Source organism: Sinohyriopsis cumingii, chromosome 11 (genome assembly GCF_028554795.1).
Source record: "Sinohyriopsis cumingii isolate HCF-2022 chromosome 11, ASM2855479v2, whole genome shotgun sequence".
Classification (NCBI taxonomy): domain Eukaryota; kingdom Metazoa; phylum Mollusca; class Bivalvia; order Unionida; family Unionidae; genus Sinohyriopsis; species Sinohyriopsis cumingii.
The window spans coordinates 57,504,074-57,528,474 of record NC_142971.1 but is presented as its reverse complement, the minus strand read 5'-3'; the positions used below and the strand labels follow the sequence as shown (position 1 = coordinate 57,528,474).

At 34.0% G+C, this 24,401-nt stretch overlaps 1 protein-coding gene across 1 annotated transcript in view; it reads left to right on the top strand.

Annotated features, from left to right (window-relative positions):
• The window catches only part of LOC149788512 (EGF domain-specific O-linked N-acetylglucosamine transferase-like), a 160,320-nt gene that overhangs the window by 121,067 nt on the left and 14,852 nt on the right, over positions 1 to 24,401 (top strand). Inside the window, exons 12-13 of the mRNA XM_089973524.1 lie at positions 17,081 to 17,253; positions 19,354 to 19,381. Coding sequence (XP_089829650.1) covers positions 17,081 to 17,253; positions 19,354 to 19,381 — 201 coding nt within the window. The remainder of the gene's footprint in view (positions 1 to 17,080; positions 17,254 to 19,353; positions 19,382 to 24,401) is intronic.

Sequence of the window (24,401 nt, the reverse complement as noted above, 5' to 3'; positions counted from 1 at the left end):
TTGAGTCATTCAAATGGAAAATTCCAATCATATTGTGAACAATGTTTCTATAATATTCTAAGTTTATAAATGACCAGTTTATAAGTTACAGTCATGGACAATATTCTCTCTACATATGACCCTTAACTTAAAAGTACAATCTACAATCATGGACAAAAGTTAAGCACACAATAATAGTTAGACATAACAATCAACATCATTCACAATGACAACATCAAGTATAAACACTCTTAGTTCATATGGAACAGGATCTATATATCGCCAATGACATAACTCTCACAGGATAAATAGTTATAACAGAATTCTGTTTTTAAAAAAATGAATAAATATATTCTAGAAATTTAGTTAACTTTTCTTTTAAAGTTATTTTTTTCTCTTTGCTAATTCTATTGACATGTATTACATGTAAGTTTTTTTATCATCCAAATACTGCATTAATGGTTCTCTCTCCCTCTCTCTCTCTCTCTCTCTCTCTCTCTCTCTCTCTCTCTCATGATCAGAATTCATCCTGACCACCAAGACCATCCACTGCAACTTGAAAAATGTCACTTAATCTTCCTTATATTCCATCATTATCTTGAATCAAGTTTACTTATTGATTTTGCCTTGAAGAATGTTGTGCTTGATGGTCAATTTACTTATGTATTTAATTGCTTGGTCTTTTTTGATGAGGCCAGCCTTTATACAGTGAAATTGGGGCTTTTCTTAAAGGCTGGCCTTTCATGAGGTGGAAATGTTTTAAATATATGATTTTAGTGTTGAGCAAGGTGGCCTTATTAAAGGGGTGTCCACTCAAGAGGAGGTGCAGATCATTAAAATATGCAGTTTTGGTGTTGAACAGGGTGGCTTTAAAAAAAGGTGGCCACTCTAGAAAAGACCAAAGTATTTTTTTATTGCCATCTAAGCCAGACATCTTGTTCATTTCAGTTGAGATTCAGTAAAGTACATTAGCAGTGTAGTGTACAATAGTTATTCTAAATTTGTCTCAGATTCTGAAAGTTTACAAAGCAAGATTTCAAGTGTATGTTTGGCCTGACAATGAAATATATGTACATTGTTTTAGGGAATAAAATCAGGTGGATGCCCAAATTTACTGAATCTGCCTTTGATTCCAAAGTTATGAATTTTTCTACTTGCTGCCTATCAAACTTTTTTAAGAGAAGGCAAAGGTAGCAAGCAATTGTTATCTTTGCCAACTTGTAACCTGATGTTTTTGATGAGATTTCAGTCATGAAAAGTACTACTTGAGCATTACAGCTGCTGATGTGTTTCGGTTGTATGGAATGTTTGATAGATATAATAAACAGAAAATAAGTGCTTTTCAAGGTATATAACATCAGTACTCTTATGGTTGTGTACAGTCTCCCAGGTAGTGAAATTTGACAGCATTCCAGCATGAAACCTTTCAATTTTATACAAAAGATGCTGATCTGTCATAAAATCTGGTTGCTATTACCAAAAATAGGTAAAACCTTCTAAGGAGAAACACTCATTAGAATTTGTATCTGACATAAAGAATTCTGGCATGAAGGCTTTTATTGTTTGTACAAATTATGCCATTCCACCATCATTTATGACAATTGTAACTAAAAAAATAATGCCAACAAAGGATCAAATCAACTTACTGTAAGCCTTTGCATCTCATATCCATCAAAATTTGTATAAAGGCCGTTCAGATTTATACATTTGTAGGTCTGTGTTACAGATATTAACCAAACATGACAGAAGCTAGTATGAATCGTTAAAGCCATTAAATTTGTTTTCCAACTGATGCCATTCCATCATCAAATATGACCACCATTACTAAAATTAAAAAATCTTAAAATGACTTCTCAAACATTGCACTTCAGAATTGTTTCAGAAATCATTCTGGCATGTAAGCCTGTCATATTTTATACAAACAGTGCTGAACTGCCATCAATTGTAACCACAGTTGCTCAACATAGAAGATCCCTCAACTGATTTCTCTTCAAAATTAACTCACCAGAGTAAAGTCAGATACAATAATATCAATCATATTGATAATAATGAATTTATTTAAAGATAGTGTCACAATTAGTGGTGTAGAGCTAATCCTTTTTGTGGCCTTCTGCATACTTACATACATAGTATGAGTTCTATACAAAATATACAGGGGCAATGAGTGGCCGAGTGGTCGAAAGCGCTGTCCGTTATGGATCACTGCCATCTCACCTCTGTCTGCGTGGGTTTAAGTCTTGGATTCAGCTAATTTGGGTATGTGAGAAAGCTTGCCAGTAGCTTCTCACAGGTCGGTGGTTCTTTCCGGGGTTTTCCCGGGTTCTTCCTCCACTATCAATACTAGCCGCCATGTATAGCCTATCACGTGCTGAAAAGTGGCGTTAAACCCTACAACAACAACAAAATATACAACAAAGTGGAATGCTTTAGAAATTATAGAATTTTAAATTGTAATGTATTTGACTTATTGCTTTATCTTGCTTAATAACTAGACATTAATTGACTTAATGACATAAGACTTAAATATGTTCATTCTATTGCAAATAGTTGTTTACCATCACCCCAAAGATTTGTCTGTTGTGACCATTTGCAGACAGATTTCATTCATCTTAATTAAGATTCAAATTGTTATTTTTTAAAATTTGCTCTCTTTTTTGTTGGGTAGTAATCATTAATACTTTCATCATGTCTGTATGTCTGGGGAAATACAAAGTGGAGATGTTTAGATTACATATATAAGCTATGCTATCACATATTATATATCACAGGGGACATAGGCCAATATTATCTAGTTCTTTTTATTTTGTTGTCTCAATATTGTACAGAAATTTTAAAACTTATTCATTTGGTACTGCAGAGATGCAAAATTTTGTGTCTGCTGGAATTTTTAGTAAAAATTTCTTAGTTATCATGATTGGAGATTACATTCGGTTCCTGAATTCTGGAAGTTATACTGACAAAAAAATTCATTTAATATATTTTGCTATTTCATCATCATCGTCATCATCAGTAATATGGCCTTCCAGTCTAACGTTTTGGATTTTGGATGATCTTGCGGAACTTTTACCAGCACATAGTTTAGTTGCAGTTATTTTCTAAAGCTGACTGATAGTAATTCTTATTTGGCCCATTGATAATTTTTGGTTACTTTATTTCTTCTTGTTTTGTAATGCATTTGTTGACCAACAAGTTGAAATAATCATAGGCTTTTTAATGGCATCTAAAATATCAGGCATTACCCAGTTAGGTTGGAAGTTCAGTTCTCTCTATTTGTTTTCTCAACCACTTGCATAAAACGTTTTGTCCACATATCAAGAGCATCATCATCATCAAACTATTCTCCAGGGAACATTACTGAGACCTTTCAGAAATTTGTCTTTATCAGTTATGATTTTATGAGGTTTTTTAAAATATTTTACAGCTGTTTTTTAAGCCAATTTTTCTGGTTAGAGAACTAGGGAAGTGATCATTTAGTCCTATCCTAGGAACATGTATTTGTGTCACATTTTCTTCTATATTCTTGGGACTGCTCTGTTGACCTAAGTGGTTAGAGCGTCCACCTCGGATGGGAGTGTTTGCAGGCTTGAACCCCAGATGAGTCATACCAAACACTTGTAAAAATTGTACTAACAGTTGCCTCGCTTGGCACTCAGCATTAGAGGTTAGTGTTAGGACTGGTTGACCCGATGTCAGATAATGTAACTCGGTGGGACATGATGCTACATGTCTGCAACTTGATGCCTCATCGCTAGACTTCACTATAAACTGCCTCACTTTTTGTATAGATATAATCTATTAGAGTTTTTAATTGATTAGTTTCTCCATTTGGTTGGTTCACTAATTGGGTTAGATCAAAAGTCTCAAAATTCAGCTGATTTCTGCTAATCTCCGATTCCTGTTAATCTGTTAATACCATTTACTGATGCCTATGTCACCTGTGCTATCCTTGCCTTTTAAATAAAAGTAATAATAAGAAAAAGAAGAATAGCAATAGCAGACAAAACAAACAGACATCAACATGTATAATAATAAAACCCATGCAGTATTTTGACAAAAATACTGGAATTTAATACTTCACTAGTATAATAATAATAATAATAATAATAATAATAATAATATTATTATTATTATTATTATTATTATTATTATTATTGTTATTATTATTATTCATATTACCACTAGTATAACTCTGGATAACCTAAATAATATGTTGCTGAGTGGTAAAACAACAATTCATTGCCAGCCATATATCTAGATACTGTATCTGTAGATATTGTCAAATAGTGCATTTAATGATTAGACACCTTGCTCAACTTCCATTTGAAACTGAAAACAAAAACCCTTGAAATTTGTTGAATACTTTTACATGAAACATGCAATATATTATTGACCTACCATCCTTAACTTGTTACATGTACCAATAAAATCCAATAAATATCATGATAAAGTAATTTTAGACACGTCAATTTGATTTCCTTTTGACTGGGATTACTAATAAACAAAACAGTTACAGTACTGGCGACATGAAAATAATAGATTAAAAAATATAACTCCACATTCTTTTGATGGTTGCAGAACTGAACAGTTTAAGGAAGGAATGGTTAATATAATCTTAAACCCATAATTATATTCAGTCCCACTAAAAAGCAAAATGGCAAAGTACGGTATATAATATGTACAGATGTGCAGTAATCATGCATCACCTAATTGGTTATGTTACAGATCATATTCACATTAATTGTACATACATATTGTGTGCATTATGTCAATTTAATGTTTATAATGCTTTGGGTATATCTTTGCAGAATATATCTCTAGAATTTCAAGGTAACATTTCTGTAGTATATACCTCCTGTCCTGTATACAGTCATTTTGGGACCTTATTTACCTGACATCATACAGGAAAATTGGGTACCTCAAAATGGCTGTCTACATGACACTCGGATACCTCAGAATGGCTATATACCAGAGTCAGGTACCTTAAAATGGCTATGTACCCAGCAATTGTGTATATATCTTCAGCTTCAGTCTTGGACAGGCCTCAGCATTTTAACTATTGCTGTAAATCAATATAGGAATGCTTTTCTATAATTGGATGAACAAATTTATTGCCTGGTACAGCTTTTTCTCTAACAAGAATAATAGAAAAGGTATCTGACCACCATGATGCTGGTGCCCCTTGTACAAAATCAAATTGCTTGCTATTTTTAGTAACTGATCCCACTGGGTGTGTAGTATCACTGAAGGACTCGCGGTACTAATTCAGTTCCCATAGTAAACCTATGTAAACACCATGATATTAAAAATTCAATAACTTAAAAAAAAATTTTGAGTGCTTATGATCAAATCTATATTTATCAGTATAGATGAAAGCTGGATGTCAGCTTTTGTGTAGAGAAAAGGATATGAGTCATGGCATTTTCTGGACCTGCATGTGTTTGAAACATGTGGTTTCAGTTTCACATCAAAGATTCAGGTGCTAATTTTAGCAATGACTGTTCCAAACTAAAGACTGTTAAAGGACTGAAATTCCATCAATAAAACAATGTCTCTATTTTTCTTCACTTACAGCTAGGATAAGCTCTCAAAAGATTCTTTTTCCTAAAACATAATTTACATTATTAACCAATCTTGATCATTCAAACCCATATATACTCTATTTTGTGTTCACCCATTTCCAGGGTGGATCCCATTTTTCCATATCATTAGTACCGTGTGTCCTGAAGTAGAAAGTACAAGCTCTATTGAAAATTTATATCACCACTTGATGCTATGGAAGAGTGATTTGCACTGCTACAGGCCTGAAATATTTTTGATTGTTGCCATGGTTATAATCATAAGGTTGTAGAATAAGTTTCTTGAACAGCGAGTTGAAATTCAGTGTCAGTCCATTCTTTATAATTGGGTCCCTGAATAAACAGTATATCTTTGGAATTGTAAAAGGACACAGTAACTTCATAGAACTGTAGATTGATGAATATGTAATTTTAAAAATGATACCATTATTATTATGATTACGTCCATGCCTACAGCATAGTTTACATTCCATTTTGATATAAATTTTATGTTAGAAACAATTACAGAGTTAGCCTTGTATTGTTAAAAGAATATCCATGAATTAATTTAGAAATTACTACTCATAAAAATTCCAGCTGACAAACTTTTTATCTCTGCAATAGCAAAGGAAAATGTTCTGAAACATTTGGAAACTGTTGCAACAAAGAAATCAACATGGCTGCCTAGATAATATTGGACCGTGTCTCCTGAGGACTGCTGCAGATGTAATATCTGTCAGCACAGCTACATATACAGTATAAGCTTATCTTCCTCAGTGTTTCCCCAAACGTTGGAAATTGGTTAATGTTACCTCATTCATAAGTCTGGCAGCAAACAAGATGTCAATAAATACAGACCTATGTCTTAACCACCTCTGTCCAAACTACTTGAAAAAAATGTTCACGACAATCTTTTGATATACCTCTCAAACTATAACTTAGTTCACACAAACCAATCAGGTTCAGAGGAAACCACTCTTGTGAGACAACCTTGGTCTCCAATTAGATAGATTACTGACCTAGGTCGAGGAAAATTAGTTGGTTCCGTACAAGTTGTTCTTTGACCTTGTTGATCATCATGTTCTTATCAACAAATTGAACATTTGTCATTTGATAATTCAATGATTGATTGGTTTACATCCTATCTAACAATAAGATAACAATGTGTTAAAACAAATGGCAGTTTTTATAAAGAAGAACCAATTACATGTGGAGTACCACTGGGATCAATCCTAGGTCCACTACTCTTTTTCATTTTCATGAATGATATGCCACTGAAAGTAGGCAACTGTATTTCATTTATTGACTTATAAGCAGATGATACCATTCTATCAGATCTCAAACAGCTAAAATCAGACCTAGAGGTCTCCCTTCAGATTGCATTACTTAGAATAGATTCCTGCTGCATGCAAAATGGCATGAAAGTAAACACAGACAAAACTAAATTATTAATGATTACTAGCAATAAAAAGAAAGCAAAATTGAAAAATAACAGCTTGAATCTTAAGTTGAATTAAATTTGTCTACAAATTTTTACCATTGACAGAATTCTTGGGTTGATCATTGACAACAATTTGCAATGGAATGGACATATTCAAGTCATATGTCTTAAAGTCAATTCATGTATGTGGTTATTTAGTAAGATAAGATCTATAGACTAAACATAGGTTAATATATTATGGATGCAATATACAACCATACCTAGACTACTGTAATGTAATATATTACAGATGAAATATACAACCATACCTATACGACTGTAATGTTATTGGTCTAAATGCTTCTGACAATATTTACAGATTATTCTGCATGCAAACAAGAGCTTGCAGACTCACACTAGATAATGCTGAAAACACCCCAAATGCAATGAATGATACTAAAATTTTAAGACTAAATGAATGCATATGTCTGAGAAAGGTTGACTTTAGCAAAAAAAATTCAAGCAATTTGGCCCCATTATATTTCAGTAAATTATTTCATGCTTGAAAACAGCACTCCCAATTTAAGATCAGTTTCAGATCAGTTTCAGTTAACCACCTTTCTGTTCCAAAACCAAATAAAGAACTTGTTAAGAAAGTTTTAAGTATTCAGGATCACTAATTTGGAGGAGAATGAGAAAAAAAGGAAGTTAGAAAGTACAATTATAAATGAATTTAATTATAGTCTAATTCAGTGGATAAAAACTAGAACCTGTTTAATTTGACAAAGACATCGCAACTTTAAGTGTAATTCACTTACCTTCCACTTTGTTGTCTCACCATTTTTAATTGTATATGCACAATATACCTAGTTCAGCATGGTCATTAATATTTTTTGATTTTTATGCCCATATATAAATGTAGTTTATTATCAGTGCTTTTCTGTATGTGAGTGTGTGTGTACTGTGAATGTAGATATGTATATAATAGAGGGCCATGAGAAGGATTAGTTTCCTGTAACTGTCACCCTCTTGAATTATTATTATTATTATTATTATTATTATTATTGCCTTCCAGTGAATTGTCATGAACTATAAGGTACAATAGATTGATAGACTCAGCCATATTAAGACATAAAGAGAGAAACTATTCTCCTAGATATGATCATGCTTAAACAGAATTAGTAAAGTGTCCAGCTAACTAGGTAGATTTAGTAAAGTTCCAGATCAGCATAGTTTTACTGTGTAATCCGCTATGATTTATTTAGGAATGATGGGTATGGGATTGTTTGTTAGATTCCACTATAACTGAATTAAGTCCAGCATAAGATAGTGTGTGTTGTTCCATCCAGGGAGCATTGGTGCACATCAGGGGTCCTGAACTGCACACAAAGGAACTGAATTATTTCCATAAGAAGAACGTTAACCACTTATAATACTGAATTATAAACCTTTATTTCCCAGAAGGAAGAAATTATTTTCTCCAGTTTGATATGAAATTCACTGAATGAAAGAGAAACTGTGAAATAATTACCTGCCAAAAGAATTCCAATAAATTTGTATTGAAATCATTATAGTTACCCAGAGTTCTTGTTAATTACTTTTTTTTGCTATTAACTAGTATTTGATGTAAGCCAGGTGAATCATCTCTTGTTTTCAGACCTAAATCCAAATTGATAGCCTCTTATCCATTTTGCTTATTTTTGAAAATACTTTTCTTGTCTTTTTAGAAACACTCAATTAGGATCACAATGTTGTCAGTAACTGCGAGATCAAAAAAAATCTTGAATCAGAATGAGGTATGTTGTTATAGTGTTGGACATAAATACTGTACTGTGGATGATCCAGTATTTTTGTATGTCCATGCTCACAGTATTTAAATGTTTTTAGGAAGATTCAGATTGAAAGAAATCCCTAAACTTGTAACACCTAGTGTGGTCATTTTTTTCAATCAATTTACAAAGGGGTATTTGAAACACCCTGAATATTTTGTTGCACATTTTTTTATCCTTCTTTTAACCTGTCAATAAATTGAATGCTGATTGATTGGATATTTGATATCAGTTATGAAGTATTTGAACATTCATAGCTGCAAAATGATTCTAGTGAATTAATCAATTACAAATTTATAGTACTGTGAGCAGTGGCACACATCACTTATTTTGCATCCTGCACATGTGGAAAACAAACAACTCCTTGGTACCTTGCCTGGAAATCATAAAACTCTTGAAACTTGATTTTCAGAATTTAGTTAAATAAATGAGTTACATTTGTTAGGTCATATCTGCTTGGCTGATAGCAGAAACTCAAGCTCTGACCTGGACTCAGAGTTTTGTCATATCCAGGCATTATCAGGTAGTAATGATTATCAGAAGCTATGGCAATGTCACTAGGTTTTGTCAGAAATAGGAGGAGTTAATTTTCATTTGATCTCATTTTCTTTCTTTCAGAGAAATTAAATGAACTATTTTAGCTCATCTCCACAAATAGGGATGACCTATTGTAGCTGGTATCAGCATTGGACTCCACAGATAGGGATGACCTATTGTAGCTGGTATCAGCATTGGCCTCCACAGATAGGGATGACCTATTGTAGCTGGTATCAGCATTGGACTCCACAGATAGGGATGACCTATTGTAGCTGGTATCAGCATTGGACTCCACAGATAGGGATGACCTATTGTAGCTGGTATCAGCATTGACCTCCACAGATAGGGATGACCTATTGTAGCTGGTATCAGCATTGGCCTCCACAGATAGGGATGACCTATTGTAGCTGGTAGCAGCATTGGCCTCCACAGATAGGGATGACCTGTTGTAGCTGGTAGCAGCATTGGCCTCCATAGATAGGGATGACCTGTTGTAGCTGGTAGCAGCATTGGCCTCCACAGATAGGGATGACCTATTGTAGCTGGTAGCAGCATTGACCTCCACAAATAGGGATGACCTATTGTAGCTGGTAGCAGCATTGGCCTCCACAGATAGGGATGACCTGTTGTAGCTGGTAGCAGCATTGGCCTCCACAGATAGGGATGACCTATTGTAGCTGGTAGCAGCATTGGCCTCCACAGATAGGGATGACCTATTGTAGCTGGTAGCAGCATTGGCCTCCACAGATAGGGATGACCTATTGTAGCTGGTAGCAGCATTGGCCTCCACAGATAGGGATGACCTATTGTAGCTGGTATCAGCATTGGCCTCCACAGATAGGGATGACCTATTGTAGCTGGTATCAGCATTGGCCTCCACAGATAGGGATGACCTATTGTAGCTGGTAGCAGCATTGGCCTCCACAGATAGGGATGACCTATTGTAGCTGGTATCAGCATTGGCCTCCACAGATAGGGATGACCTGTTGTAGCTGGTAGCAGCATTGACCTCCACAAATAGGGATGACCTATTGTAGCTGGTAGCAGCATTGGCCTCCACAGATAGGGATGACCTGTTGTAGCTGGTAGCAGCATTGACCTCCACAAATAGGGATGACCTATTGTAGCTGGTAGCAGCATTGGCCTCCACAGATAGGGATGACCTATTGTAGCTGGTAGCAGCATTGGCCTCCACAGATAGGGATGACCTATTGTAGCTGGTAGCAGCATTGGCCTCCACAGATAGGGATGACCTATTGTAGCTGGTAGCAGCATTGGCCTCCACAGATAGGGATGACCTATTGTAGCTGGTAGCAGCATTGACCTCCACAAATAGGGATGACCTATTGTAGCTGGTAGCAGCATTGGCCTCCACAGATAGGGATGACCTATTGTAGCTGGTATCAGCATTGACCTCCACAAATAGGAATGACCTATTGTAGCTGGTAGCAGCATTGGCCTCCACAGATAGGGATGACCTATTGTAGCTGGTAGCAGCATTGGCCTCCACAGATAGGGATGACCTATTGTAGCTGGTAGCAGCATTGGCCTCCACAGATAGGGATGACATATTGTAGCTGGTAGCAGCATTGACCTCCACAAATAGGGATGACCTGTTGTAGCTGGTAGCAGCATTGGCCTCCACAGATAGGGATGACCTGTTGTAGCTGGTAGCAGCATTGGCCTCCACAGAAATAAAAGCATATACATACATGTAGCCTCAATGTAGCTCAACTATTCTTGCTTCCTAGGCTTTAGGCAGCAGTGGGTTTCATAGCACCTAGCCTTGAGGAAGGGTTTAGGAGGGCTAATTTTATGCATTTATGTACATTCTTGGTTAAATTTTATCGTTAGATAAGGCTTTTTTGCTCACTGGATACATACTGTTTATACCTGGAATCATGAAACTCAGAGAGGGGATGCATCTTGACTAAGAAGAACACACATCATCACAAAAGTAAGCCACTGTAACCCATATTTTGTACCTCAATGACTTGTTAAATTTTGTGTTCTAAGTTTAGTTCTAAGTTTATTTTCTTAAGGTCTGTTCATGATATAATTATCAAATTTGATGATCGTATTTATCTGTATTACTACCACAATTTTACAGCAAAAGCAGGTAACTGTGAAGTACATTTCACATTTTACTGATTTAGATTAAGCTTTTGTGTTTAGCCTATGACCTTCTTGGCATCCGTCCGTCTACGGGAGACGATGGTGTAGCTCCAAAGTAAGCTTTTGTTTATCCTTCTTTCTAGCTCTCTTTTCAGCTTGTTTTATTTTTCTGTCTTCCTGTGCATTTTGAACTCCCTGCCTGACAGCTGGACGCCATCTGGAATGGTTGTTTGCACAGCTCTCCCAGTCATTGACATTGATGTTTGCCATCTTCATATCCTTCTTGCAAACATCTTTGTAGCGCAGATGTGGTCGTTCAGTCGGTCGTGCAACTTCTGCTAACTCCTCATAAAACTGGTCCTTGGGAATGCACCCTGGGTCCATTCTCTTGACATGGCCAAGCCTATGACCAAATAGTTGTTTTGCACCATATATATATATATATATATATATATATATATATATATATATATATATATATATATATATATATATATATATATATATATATCGTTATGAGTCTATGCTCTTAAAATAAGTAAAAGAAAAGAGTAAAAGACAACAAGCTTTGTAAAATTTAACAAATAGGTTTATTTCCCTAGAATACAAATTCAAAGTTAGAAAAAATAACTTATGGTATTGCAAATTAAATCCCAAAATAATCCAAGAATGACAGACACAAGTCCTAGTAACGTAAAGTCCTGAATAAAATTCAGTAAAAGTCCAGAAAATATCTCAAAACTGAAGTCAATGGCATGTCTGTAGTAGCTATTGAAGTGTTGATGTATCGAGTCTTTTTTTGAATCACAGAAATATAATTCCAGGTTTGAATTCAGTATAAATTTCAGTGAATGTCTTTTTCTGAGAATTTTTTCAGAGCACTTTTGTATTTCCAGAGAAAATAATCACTTGAATTCAATAATTTGAAGAAAATAAAATTCAGCCAAACTGGTCACAACATAATATAACTTGAAGGTGCTAGATGTTAAAGCATGACTGGTAAAATCCTCATAGTCACAAGATTATATAGTTCTCTAGTTGACCTCAGGTCACAATTAGCATTTTCTTAAAAAAACATTACTTAATGGAAAATAACTCCTAGAATGATCTAAGGAGCCTTGTTTACTTACAACACAGTAATCTGTAAAATTCACTTGGGAATTTCAAAAACTCTGACCCAAATCAACATATTTAATCCTTCTTGTTTGCCTGAATAATAATCCTATTAAAATCATACAACCAGAGAATAATTTAGCTATGTATTAGTTGTTGACATAAATGAAATTTAATTATTTTTTTTAAAGTCAATCAGGTCAAGCAGAAATGAACTCATTTTTGGACAAGGTCATGTCCAACATAACAATAGTATGTAATGAAATTAAAAAAATTAAAAACAAATATGTAAATTAAATATACATAACAATATATCTATATACCAATTCATGAAAATTGTTGAGGGAATGCTTCTTGATGAGTAATGTACCCTTGTCACAACAGTATGTCACTGTAACCCATATTTAATAGCCCATTTCATACCAAATTTAACCGAGTTGCTCCGTAATTATCCGAATAACCTCCTGAGTTACTTTATACTCCAGCCAATCCAACGCTGGTGGGTACATGTACATAACAAAATGGCATCCATTGTTGTTTAGAAATATTTCAGAAATAAAATTAATTAAATGATTGAAATTTATATGTAAATTATCCACAGACTTTCAAAAACAAATCTGATAAACTCATATGAAATGCATTTTATTATAGTGATGTTTCAGATGCACAGAAATAGTTTGAACAACTTGCTCTTTGATTGCCAGGATTACATTTGTTTACTTCGACACCGTTTCCTTACTCACATGTACATGTCCAGATGTAAACAGCCCATAGCTACTCTCTCGTATGGGTTTGAAATCTGCCCTGGTTTCCAGAAAATAAGACAGGATGGTTCCAATATTAAATTTCGTCCTTATCTTCGGCAGCATCGCTGTTGAATATGCATTTTTCAACTCGATAAACAATGTTGAAGTAGTTACAGAAGCTGATGCTGAAGCGTTAGCCATATTTTGCCCACCACCTATTACAGTCAGCTGACCACCTGCCACGTAATCAAAATTCCAAGCAAATTATGAAGTTCACCAAAGTCTGCATGAAATGGGCTATACAAGGTTGTTAGTGTAAAATATCACAGCTCAAAAACAAAAGAAAATCACAGCTCTGACCCCCATAAATGAAATGGCCAGTACCTTGAAAAAGATGCATTTGCTATGTGTATGTACATTTTTTTATAAGTTGTAATCTACAACTGTAACTAAAGTTGGATGATTTTACTTATACCATAGTCAACACACTGAGAAGGACATTCTGCTGACATTTGAGAATTTGTTGATTAAAGTAGGAAGTGTTGACATTAAAGCGTACAATTAACTAGCTACACTAGGCAGAAAAACTTTTGAGTGGGATGCCAACACTCGGACAAGATATTTATAACAGAGTGCCAGCAAAACACAAAACACACTTCCTGAACAGATGAGAAAACATTTAGTGGACTTGAGAAATTATGTAAAATTGAAACAGAAAAAAACTGCTCTCCTGAAAATCTTAAGATAATTTGCAGTCTTGTAAAGGAATTCATGTACTTAATACATTGATCTACATTATAAATAATATTATGAGTCTATTCTGTTATAATAGTAACATAAAAGAGTGAAAAGCAACAAGAATTGTAAATTTCAACAAATAATTTATTTCCCTAGAATACAGAGTGAAAATATATTTTTTTTGAAAGGAACTTACATTATTGAAAATTAAATCCCAAATTAAATTCCAAATAATCCTAGAATTACAGATATGAATCCTAATAATAAAAGTTCTGAATAAACTTTAATGGAAATCCAAATTAAGTCCAATGCTGCAAGTGCTGATGTATCTATGATGGCTCGTGAAGTTTTTATGTGCCAACAATCTTTTGTTGGATCACAATAATACAAATCAAGAAGAAATCCTTGTGTGAAACTTCAATCTCTGTTTCCACAAAGTTATCAGATGTTTTTATATTTCCAGAGAAGAAATAATTTGAATAATTCCAAATCAAATACTGTACACAACAATAACTTGATTCTGCTTGGATGTTAAAGCATTAAGAAATAATCTTTCCAGTGACAAGATTATATAGTCCTCTAATTGACCTCAGATCACCATTAGTATTTTCTATAATAAAAAGAAACCCCATTACTTAATGGAAAATAACCTTCTAGAAATGTCTTAATGTTTACAAAATAAAATGTTTGTTATAATTAGAAAGTCTGCTACTAAAATTATAATATATAACCTGGACTATGTCAGTTATGCCAGGTGAATTGTAGGGGAATTCCAGTAAACTAGACCCAGACCCATATAAACATGTTTATTTCTATTAATAATGATCCGGATATTAAACTCGTACACATAAAGAATATTTTAGCTATTTAGTTGTTTACTGAATAAATTTTAGAAAATTAGGTCAAGTTGAAAATTTGATTCTGAACAAGGTTAAGTCCAACATACAATGTAACTTTAAAACAGCATTAATAAAATAATTTTTTAAAAGTAAATACTAACAAACAATACAAATTAAATTATACATAACAATAATTAAAAAATGACATTTTTATTAAATCCAAGATTTTACAAAAGTTTGAATATCTTTCACTAAATCCCATTTGGTCATCAGTTTGGCATATGTAACACTTTTGAAACATTCAATTAAAGGATTTTAAATATAATTGTATTTGTAATATTAAAATTTAATTTGTGACAAATGCAACTATTTGTACAAAAATAGTACACTCAACAGATTCAAAGTTAAAAGGTCACGATGAAAAATTGCAAATAAACTTGCACTGGAAGGGTGCTAACATTTCATTTTCATTATCACTTTAGTCTGAACTTATTCACTGCATGATAAGTCATTTTTAAAATGGCCACTGGATGCTGCTAAAGCTTCTTAGATGTAATTTTGTAATCATTGATTATCTTCTGATTATGACAAACACTTGAACATCCACTTTATATGATGTATTGTTTTCTCCTCATTTCCAGTTTTTCAAATCTACTGATGTATTATTCTAACATAATTGATTTGAAATCTTTTGTATCTTTAAATTTTGACTTGAATCTCTTTAACATGTTAAATGTTTAAGTTTTCATCAGCACTATTTAGTCAACATTTACTGATTAAAGTTTGCATATGTACACAAATAAAACAGTCTTCATAAAGAATAGAATTCTCTAATACATTTCTGGCAATTAATTATCAACACGTTCAACTTGGATGTGGTATTTTATACAGGATCAAAAGATAGCTAGGAAAGAAAATCTGCAAAGAGGGATCTTAGTGGTGGAAAAACCAGGTCTTTATTTGTCCAGCATGCTTAAGTTCTGTCTTCAACTTGAGTCCCTAATCTTGTAATTGAGTTGGATTATCATTACATCTGACTTAAATCTTGCTCATCTAATTGTTGCCACTTTCAAGCAGATTTGGTCCTTATCTGGGGCAGATTGGCTGGTTTGCAATGGTAACTTCCTGACACTAGCTGACAGGTGAAGCTGGACACTTGATTAATCAGCCTCATTTTTCTGTAGATTGAGACTAATTATCTGACAGCTGCTTCCATCATGAGATCAACCAGTTTGTATTTGATATTTCACACCAGTTGCCTATCATGGTGCAAGTAATGAAATAGCTAAACTCCACCTACTGGACCAATTACAGCTAACACAACATGTGCTGCTCATGCTTTCTCGCTCATACTGCCATTTAAGAAACTCATTACTAAAATAATGCTGTAATCAGATCCAGATTTTGTCAAGGAAACCACTTCTTAGGATGAGAATTGGTTTTTTAAATCCCCATTATGTTGATTTCAAAGGAATCTATTGTTTTCACACTGCATTAGAAAGATTGAACTAGTAGGAAGGAATTCTTTCTCATAAAGAACACCACCAGCATTCTCTACCACATGACTGTGGTTGAAAGCTTTCTGGTTGAGCTGTTAGTGCACAGACAAGGCCATTATATGGGGTGTCTGTTGAGATCAGTATGTGTTATGATTTCATTTCCTCTTCATTCACACCCAGCTTTCGGATTTGTCCTTGAATAGCAATTATTGACAAGTTCATTGCTTATTATAGTTTTTTTGAGAATGAAAGAATATAAGGGAAGAAGAACTACTCAATAGATCGTATCCAACCCTTCAATATCTGAGAGATTTACTTTTATGATATTTGATGGATTTTGCCCACCCTTCCAAAAGTTGACAGATTGGTTTGTATGATGTTTGATGGATTTTGCCCACCCTTTCAAAAGCTGACATTGGTTTGTATGATGTTTGATGGATTTTACCCACCCTTTCAATAACTGACAGATTGGTTTGTATGAAGTTTGATGGATTTTACCCACCCTTTCAATAACTGACATATTGGTTTGTGTGATGTTTGATGGATTCTACCCACCCTTTCAAAAACTGACATTGATTTGTATGATGTTTGATGGATTTTACCCACCCTTTCATTAACTGACAGATTGGTTTGTATGCTGTTTGATGGATTTTACCCACCCTTTCAGTAACTGACAGATTGGTTTGTATGATGTTTGATGGTGATGGATTTTACCCACCCTTTCAGTAACTGAGAGATTGACTTGTATGATATGGGAAAGAATATTTCATCTTTCAAGAATAACAGCTGTATTAAATTGTTCATTCTGTTTGTTTTTTTTCCAGCTTGTTTCAAGACTGAAAACTGTTAAAGAGTTTGAAGTAAAATTTGTGGAGTATAATGTGTAAGTCAGTGTAATAATTTTTTTTGAGCCTGTGTTGGCAAAAGCTTGACATATCAATCACTTTGGCAATCAATGACATGTCCAAACATCCATGTGTCTGCCACACCCAAGATTAACTTTACTATTAAAGTCTTTACTTAGTTACATGAAATGCGAGCTCAACCGTGAGAAAGATTGTTTACATTTAATAAATATCACAAAGTTGACCTATTAGAATTATTTGCTGATTTGTATTTGTTATATCTTACATATAGCAGGCCATTTTCCCTGGTTGTGGTCAGTTGCTATTTTGGTAAATACCACAATTACTCCTGTATTGTTGCCCATAGTGATCAGTTGATTTGATGATTACCACAATTACTCTTGTATAATGTGCCATTCACTGTATTTTGTTGGCCACAGTGATCCATTGATATTTTGGTGATTACCACATATTACTCCTGTATAATGTGCCATTCACTGTATTTTGTTGGCCACAGTGATCCATTGATATTTTGGTGATTACCACAATTACTCCTGTATAATGTGCCATTCACTGTATTTTGTTGGCCACAGTGATCCATTGATATTTTGGTGATTACCACAATTACTCCTGTATAATGTGCCATTCACTGTATTTTGTTGGCTACAGTGATCCATTGATATTTTGGTGATTACCACAATTACTCCTGTATAATGTGCCATTCACTGTATTTTGTTGGCCACAGTGATCCATTGATATTTTGGTGATTACCACAATTACTCCTGTATAATGTGCCATTCGCTGTATTTTGTTGGCCACAGTGATCCATTGATATTTTGGTGATTACCACATATTACTCCTGTATAATGTGCCATTCACTGTATTTTGTTGGCCACAGTGATCCATTGATATTTTGGTGATTACCACAATTACTCCTGTATAATGTGCCATTCACTGTATTTTGTTGGCTACAGTGATCCATTGATATTTTGGTGATTACCACAATTACTCCTGTATAATGTGCCATTCACCGTATTTTGTTGGCTACAGTGATCCATTGATATTTTGGTGATTACCACAATTACTCCTGTATTTGTTGCCTATAGTGATCAATTGATATGTTGGTGATAACCACGATTACTTCTGTATAATGTGCCATTTACTGTATTTTGTTGGCCATAGTGATCAATAGACTATATGCAGACTTTGCTGCTCTCAGTAGCTCTGTGGAGATTGGAAGGTGATGCAAGTGTCATTAATATTCATCTTTGCAGTCACTAAAGGCTGGATGGTGCTGTGGTACATATTTTCCCAAATGTCTTGTTATTTCTGCTTCTGCAGTGCTGTGAGAGAGCATCAAACCAGAAACATTTATCTGTTTCTGGTCAAATATTCAATGCCAGCACTAGTTAGAATATCAAATCATGGTGTTAATAAAGGCGGATGGGAGTTGACCATGTTGATATTGTGTTTTCAGTATGTGCAAAGAATTAAATGTTTCTCCTTGCTACTGCACTTAACAAATTCAAATTTCATCAACCAAGTGTTCTCAAATTTAGCTTTGCTGTGCAAATTATTCATCTTTCCCTGAATCACAGCTGCATTTTGACATTTTTCTTAAAAATATGAATGTTAATTCTGCACTATTACAACTATTTAAATAATGATTTGCGATTTATTCATGGAGTAAAATCCATTTTCAAAGAAATGTTACCGTTAATATGGAACTACCCACTACCATTCTTATTCAAAGCAACAAAGTATAAGTTTTGTTTCTTTAGTATGTATCTCTTTGATTCACTTGACTTTAAAAGAATTGAGTTGTCTCTCTTATTTTCATTTGAAGATTTACTGAAATTATGGTTTTATAGTTATGGCCGTGTTGGATTGGAGTACTTGTAATTGAAAAACAATAAATTTTGCTTGAGATGTTGCATTGTGGCAGGTATTATATTGCAACAACAGATTAGGTCAAACTATAGGTGGGTTAGAACTTTCTATGGTTAAATAATAAGATTAGAATCATTTGTTGTTTCAAGAAGCTCATAGTCACATATTTGTTTTTAATAAAGTTCAATAAAATTGTAGCAAATTCATAATATTTTGTTAAAATTTTCCATAATACCTTTCATTCACAGCTCCATGCCATTTCTGGAACAGATGAAGGTAAAGATAATGTCTCAGAACTGCTTCATAGAATTAAGTTCTATTATTCTCTGCAATAAGACAGAACATATATTATTATGTCTGTCCATCCATACATCTGTCCCTTGTTTTGTTTCCACACAGTAACTCAAATATTCCATCATTTACCATTAACAAAATGTGTGGGTGGCCTGCACATGGGTAAGAAAGAACCCTATTTATTTTGGAGTCAAAAGATCAAAGGTAAAGGTAACTGGTTTCTGTATAATAACTTTGGAGGGCTTGCAATTGTTGTTAGACATATTCCTATTGATTTTGTGATTGAAAAGATAAAAGTCACAGTGACTGAAGAAAAAAAATGGTCTGTGCTCAATGACATTAGTTTTACATCAAATTCCTGGTTCCAAACTTTTTGTATAGCTTCCATTTGGTGTAGCAAGGAGGCTTATCTTGATTTTTTTTTGTCAAAAGGTCATGGTGACTGAAAGAAAACGAACACATACTTGGACTTAACTTTGTGGATTACATACAGTTGAAGTTGTCTACAAGCCAATTGATTTGGGGTCAATGTTCAAGGTCACTGCAGCTGGAAAATGCAAATTTCATTTTGCAAATTAACTTTTGTTATAGGCTATATACCTTGAGCAAAGTTTGGTTAGGCTTTGCACTTAAGGCGTGAAAAAGTCCATTTGATTTGAAGTCAGGAGATCAAATGTTATGGTTAAACGTATTTTGCATGATAACTTTTGTTCTATAGTAAATTACAAGACCAACATTAGTGTGTGACTTTCATCTAGGGCTAATAATAAAGAAACTGTTAGATTTTGGGTCAAAATGTCAATAGTCATGATAAGCCTAATATGAAAATAATAATTTCTGCATAGTAAGTTTAGTTCAGGACCACTTATCTTGACCAAAAGTTCAGGTCATTGAAACCCACTGGTCAGTAATCTCCAGACTCAACTAGTATGTATATAGAGGATTATCTGACAGGAATGCGATTCAGGATGCTTTTGTTGGATCAGTGTTGAATCCTCACAATAGCAGTTTCTTGTAACCAGCATTTATGAGGACCCATTCAACATAGCTTGATGCAATTTGGCATGATCACTGTCTCCTAAATTTAGCTGTGCCTGGAATTTACCTCTTCATCCTGTTTGTGAGAGTTTTGGGTCTCAAAAGGTCAAAGGTCAGTGTCACTGACTGAAAGGAAGATTAATGATTTCTGCATAGTAGCATTATTTCTACATCACAGAATGTTGTTGTTGTTGTTCTAGGGTTTAATGCCATTTTTCAGCACAATATAGGCTATACATGGCAGCCAGTATAACTGCTGGAGGAAGAACCCTGGAAAACCCAGGGAAGAACCACCGACCCACAAGAAGCTACTGGCAGGCTTTCCCACATACCCACGCTAGCCGAGCCTTGGAATCGAACCCACGTAGACAGAGGTGAGATGGCAGTGATCCGGAACGGTGAGCGTTTTAGACCACTTGGCCACTCGGGGCCCCCATCACAGAATGAATTCAAACTTTGTGAATGCCTTGTCAAATAATTTGAATGTCCAAAAGGCTAAAGGTCAAAGTAACCCTGACTGAAAGAGGAAAGATGGATTATGTGCAAAAATATCAGTTATCTACATAGATGACTGAACATGGGCAAGCGTATAATGCATTGTTCACAGTATTCTTGGATTAGTTTGCTTCTTTTTGGTGCCCAGTGTGACTTGGATAGTTATTTTGCTTTTTTGATTGGTCCTAAACTGAGTAATAGAAAGGAGCAAAAACCAACAAGTTTGTGAACTTCAACAAATAATTTATTTCCCCAGAATACAAAGTGAAAATTTGAGAAGAACTTATGGTATATTAAATTAAATCCCAAATAATCCTAAAGGTTCTATCACAAGTTGAAATTTATGAAGTTCAAACTGAATTCCTGTGGTGTTCCAGATAAATTCCAATATTGAATGTGTTGATGTGCCTGTAGTCTTGAACGTGATGGAATGTGATTGCACGTTAACAGTCTTTATATGTATCACAGTAATATAATTCAAAATGTCTTTGTCTGAATTCACTATAATTCCAAATTCCTGTTTCTGTCCAAGATTATTATGAAGCACTTTGTTATTCCAGTGAGTAATAATTTGAATAGATAAATTCACCCAGGCTGAAAAATTAACACAGCAGTAAGACTGATTAAGCTTTAGATGATAAGGCTAGAATGTGTAATTTTGCAAGTAAACAACATTATATTCAAAGCTAAGACACAATAGTAGACCCAGGATGTAGGTCAGTTTCCTTCCTTAAACATTCAAAGTTGTCAACAAGTTTAGGAATTTCCTAGTGAAAAAAATTAATATTTATTATTCAGATAGATGTAAACATGTTTACTTCCATTGATAATGATATGAACACTTAATCTGTACTCATAGAGAAATATTAGTTGTGTATTATGTTGTTTATAGCACAAAATGTCACTGGTCAGGTACACCATGTATTTGATTTTGGATAAATATAAAGTACAAAATGCTTATATTTATATAATATAATCATTGAGGAAAAGGCCAACAAACAAAACAAATCATATATTAATAACATTAGTATCACAAAACAAAATGTTGCAGATCTGATGATTTTACTTGGAAGGCACAAAACATATTATGCAATTCTCTGTGTTCATATATCATGTCATAGGAAAGTTAAATATTCAATAAATTCCTTTAATCTAAGAGAAACACTTAGTTTGGAATTTTCATGTCCCCTCTATATTCTTTGGAGATTGCATATTGTTTTATGGGCCTATTTCATATTAATATTGTAGGGTTCATCCATCTATTCCATCTATTCTATTAAACTGAACCATACATACCCCAAGGGACCCCACAAGATGATGCATAGGTGATCAGTACACATGTCAATTCTCCAGTCCAATTATCTAGAAGTCGTTTCACATACCTTAGGAAACCAGAGATGGCCTCTTCAGGTTAAGGGGATGCAGCTCCTTCTACCTCTTACCTATTCTCCTAAGGAATTATGTTTCAATAATGTATTTGAAGAAGAAACCAATTTGTTTGTAGTAAAATGTTTCATCAGTAATTTTGACCTTATCATAATACACATACATCCTTCAGCCTTCCTGTAATTCAGTCCATATAGAGGGCCTTCTGCTCCAGTAGTAACTGATGTATTCACTGGATTTGGATTTGGTACCATTATTTGTATCAAGGGGAAATCACTCTAACTGCCATATAGGAGGGCAGATAATTTTCAGCTTTTGTTTTTGCTAAAACGTTTTAGTCTGGGAGGGGTGGATTTACAAGGAAGTAGTTTTTGTAAGGTATTATTGAAGAATCATATTTTACTAGAAAAATGGGTATTCTTTACTCAGAAGCTCATTATCTAGGTATGCTCCATTTTGTATATAGGTAGCTAGATAAAGCTGCTTTGATATGTGCTCATTCTGGAGGAACATGTCTGTTCAAAAGAAATATCTAGAATACCTTTGTTGGATGTAGGATTATTTTGAATGAAGAGACAGTAAAAGAGAATCTCTTACTGAAATTGGAAAACACAGAAAAACAAGTACTTTTACTCTAGGATGCACCAGTTTTATGACTAGTATTTGCAAAAATCAGCTGATCATGTGGTAACTGAATGGGCAGAAGGCTTGAAAAAAAATTTAGGGCAGGTAATTACTGGCCTGACTAAATCTTGCTTTTCTTTGTGCTGTCCTTTTTTTAAAATTAATATTGCATAACACCATATCAGTGTGTTGTTTATAAAGATTTTTCAGAAAATTTCTCTTCTTGTGTTTCTGGTATTATTATTTTAAAAAGTCAGTTTTTTTCTTCTTCATTACAACTTTTTCTTACTTGTCATTCTAACATTTACGCTTTATTGCACTCATGTTTGACTTCAATGAACACCATAAAAACGAAATATGCGATTGGTAATTAATTGTTGATATACAGGCTAAAAACTGATTAGATAGAAAAAGTAAGACAATAACCTTTTCACCATTTGTAGGATCACTTGAAATACATTCTTCTGTGTGACACTTGTTTCTAAAGTATGAATACTAAATTTGTCTCATTGAATTTTGAATTGAATCACTTTTGGAAAAGAGATGAAGGTGAAGAGATTTTTACTTAAGAAAAGAAAAGCAGTGTAGGAATTCACAAATAATTCAGTGATGCCTCATAGTAAAGTAACTAAACAATACTATTGTTGATTATTTTTTCATGAAAATCAGTAAATGTATTCAAGTATCAGAAATTCTTTATGTCAATCAAAACAATTATGCTCAATTAAATAAGAATTTATTTCTTCTACAAACCATGTCCAAGTTTGTAAATTGTTTTGGAGAGAACCATTGCTATGTGAAAATCTGGAATATTTTAAAGCTAGTTTCTTATGTTTTATTAAATAGTATTGCCATGTTAAAACATTTCTCATTATATTACCAAATGCAGTATGTATCATTTAATGTCTTTTAATATATTCACTGTGATTACTCACAAATGATTTAAAAAGTACATTTTATCATTAGCTTTTAATTAAAAAAAAGAACCCAATATGCTTCCTCCGGAGTGAAATGCTTCCAAGTTAAATTACAAAGACGGAAAAAAATATTACCTGAACAAAAATCCTTAGAAAATAAGGTTTCAGTCCAGGCTGATAAGATGATGGGAATCAAGCCCATAACCTTCTGATCATGAGCCCAGTACCTTGACCACTAAGTCATTGCAGCTGTCCTAGGTGGAGATCTCAATGTTTTCCAAGGTACAACTCCAGAGGTCATACTGAAGGATGGTCAAGACAGACCCAGGAATCCATGCTGACTGCATAGATTATCTGCCCTTGTAGTAAGTGTATATACTCTGAGGGTGGGGCTATCAACATTTTCAAAGTTATGAATCGGGTATAGTTTCCACTGTTGGAGAGAGATCCAGGGACAATGCTGGTTGTACAAATAACTTGTCTTTTTTATTTGCATTCACAAGCTGGTATATCAACCACACAAACAAGCAGTGCTCCATCCA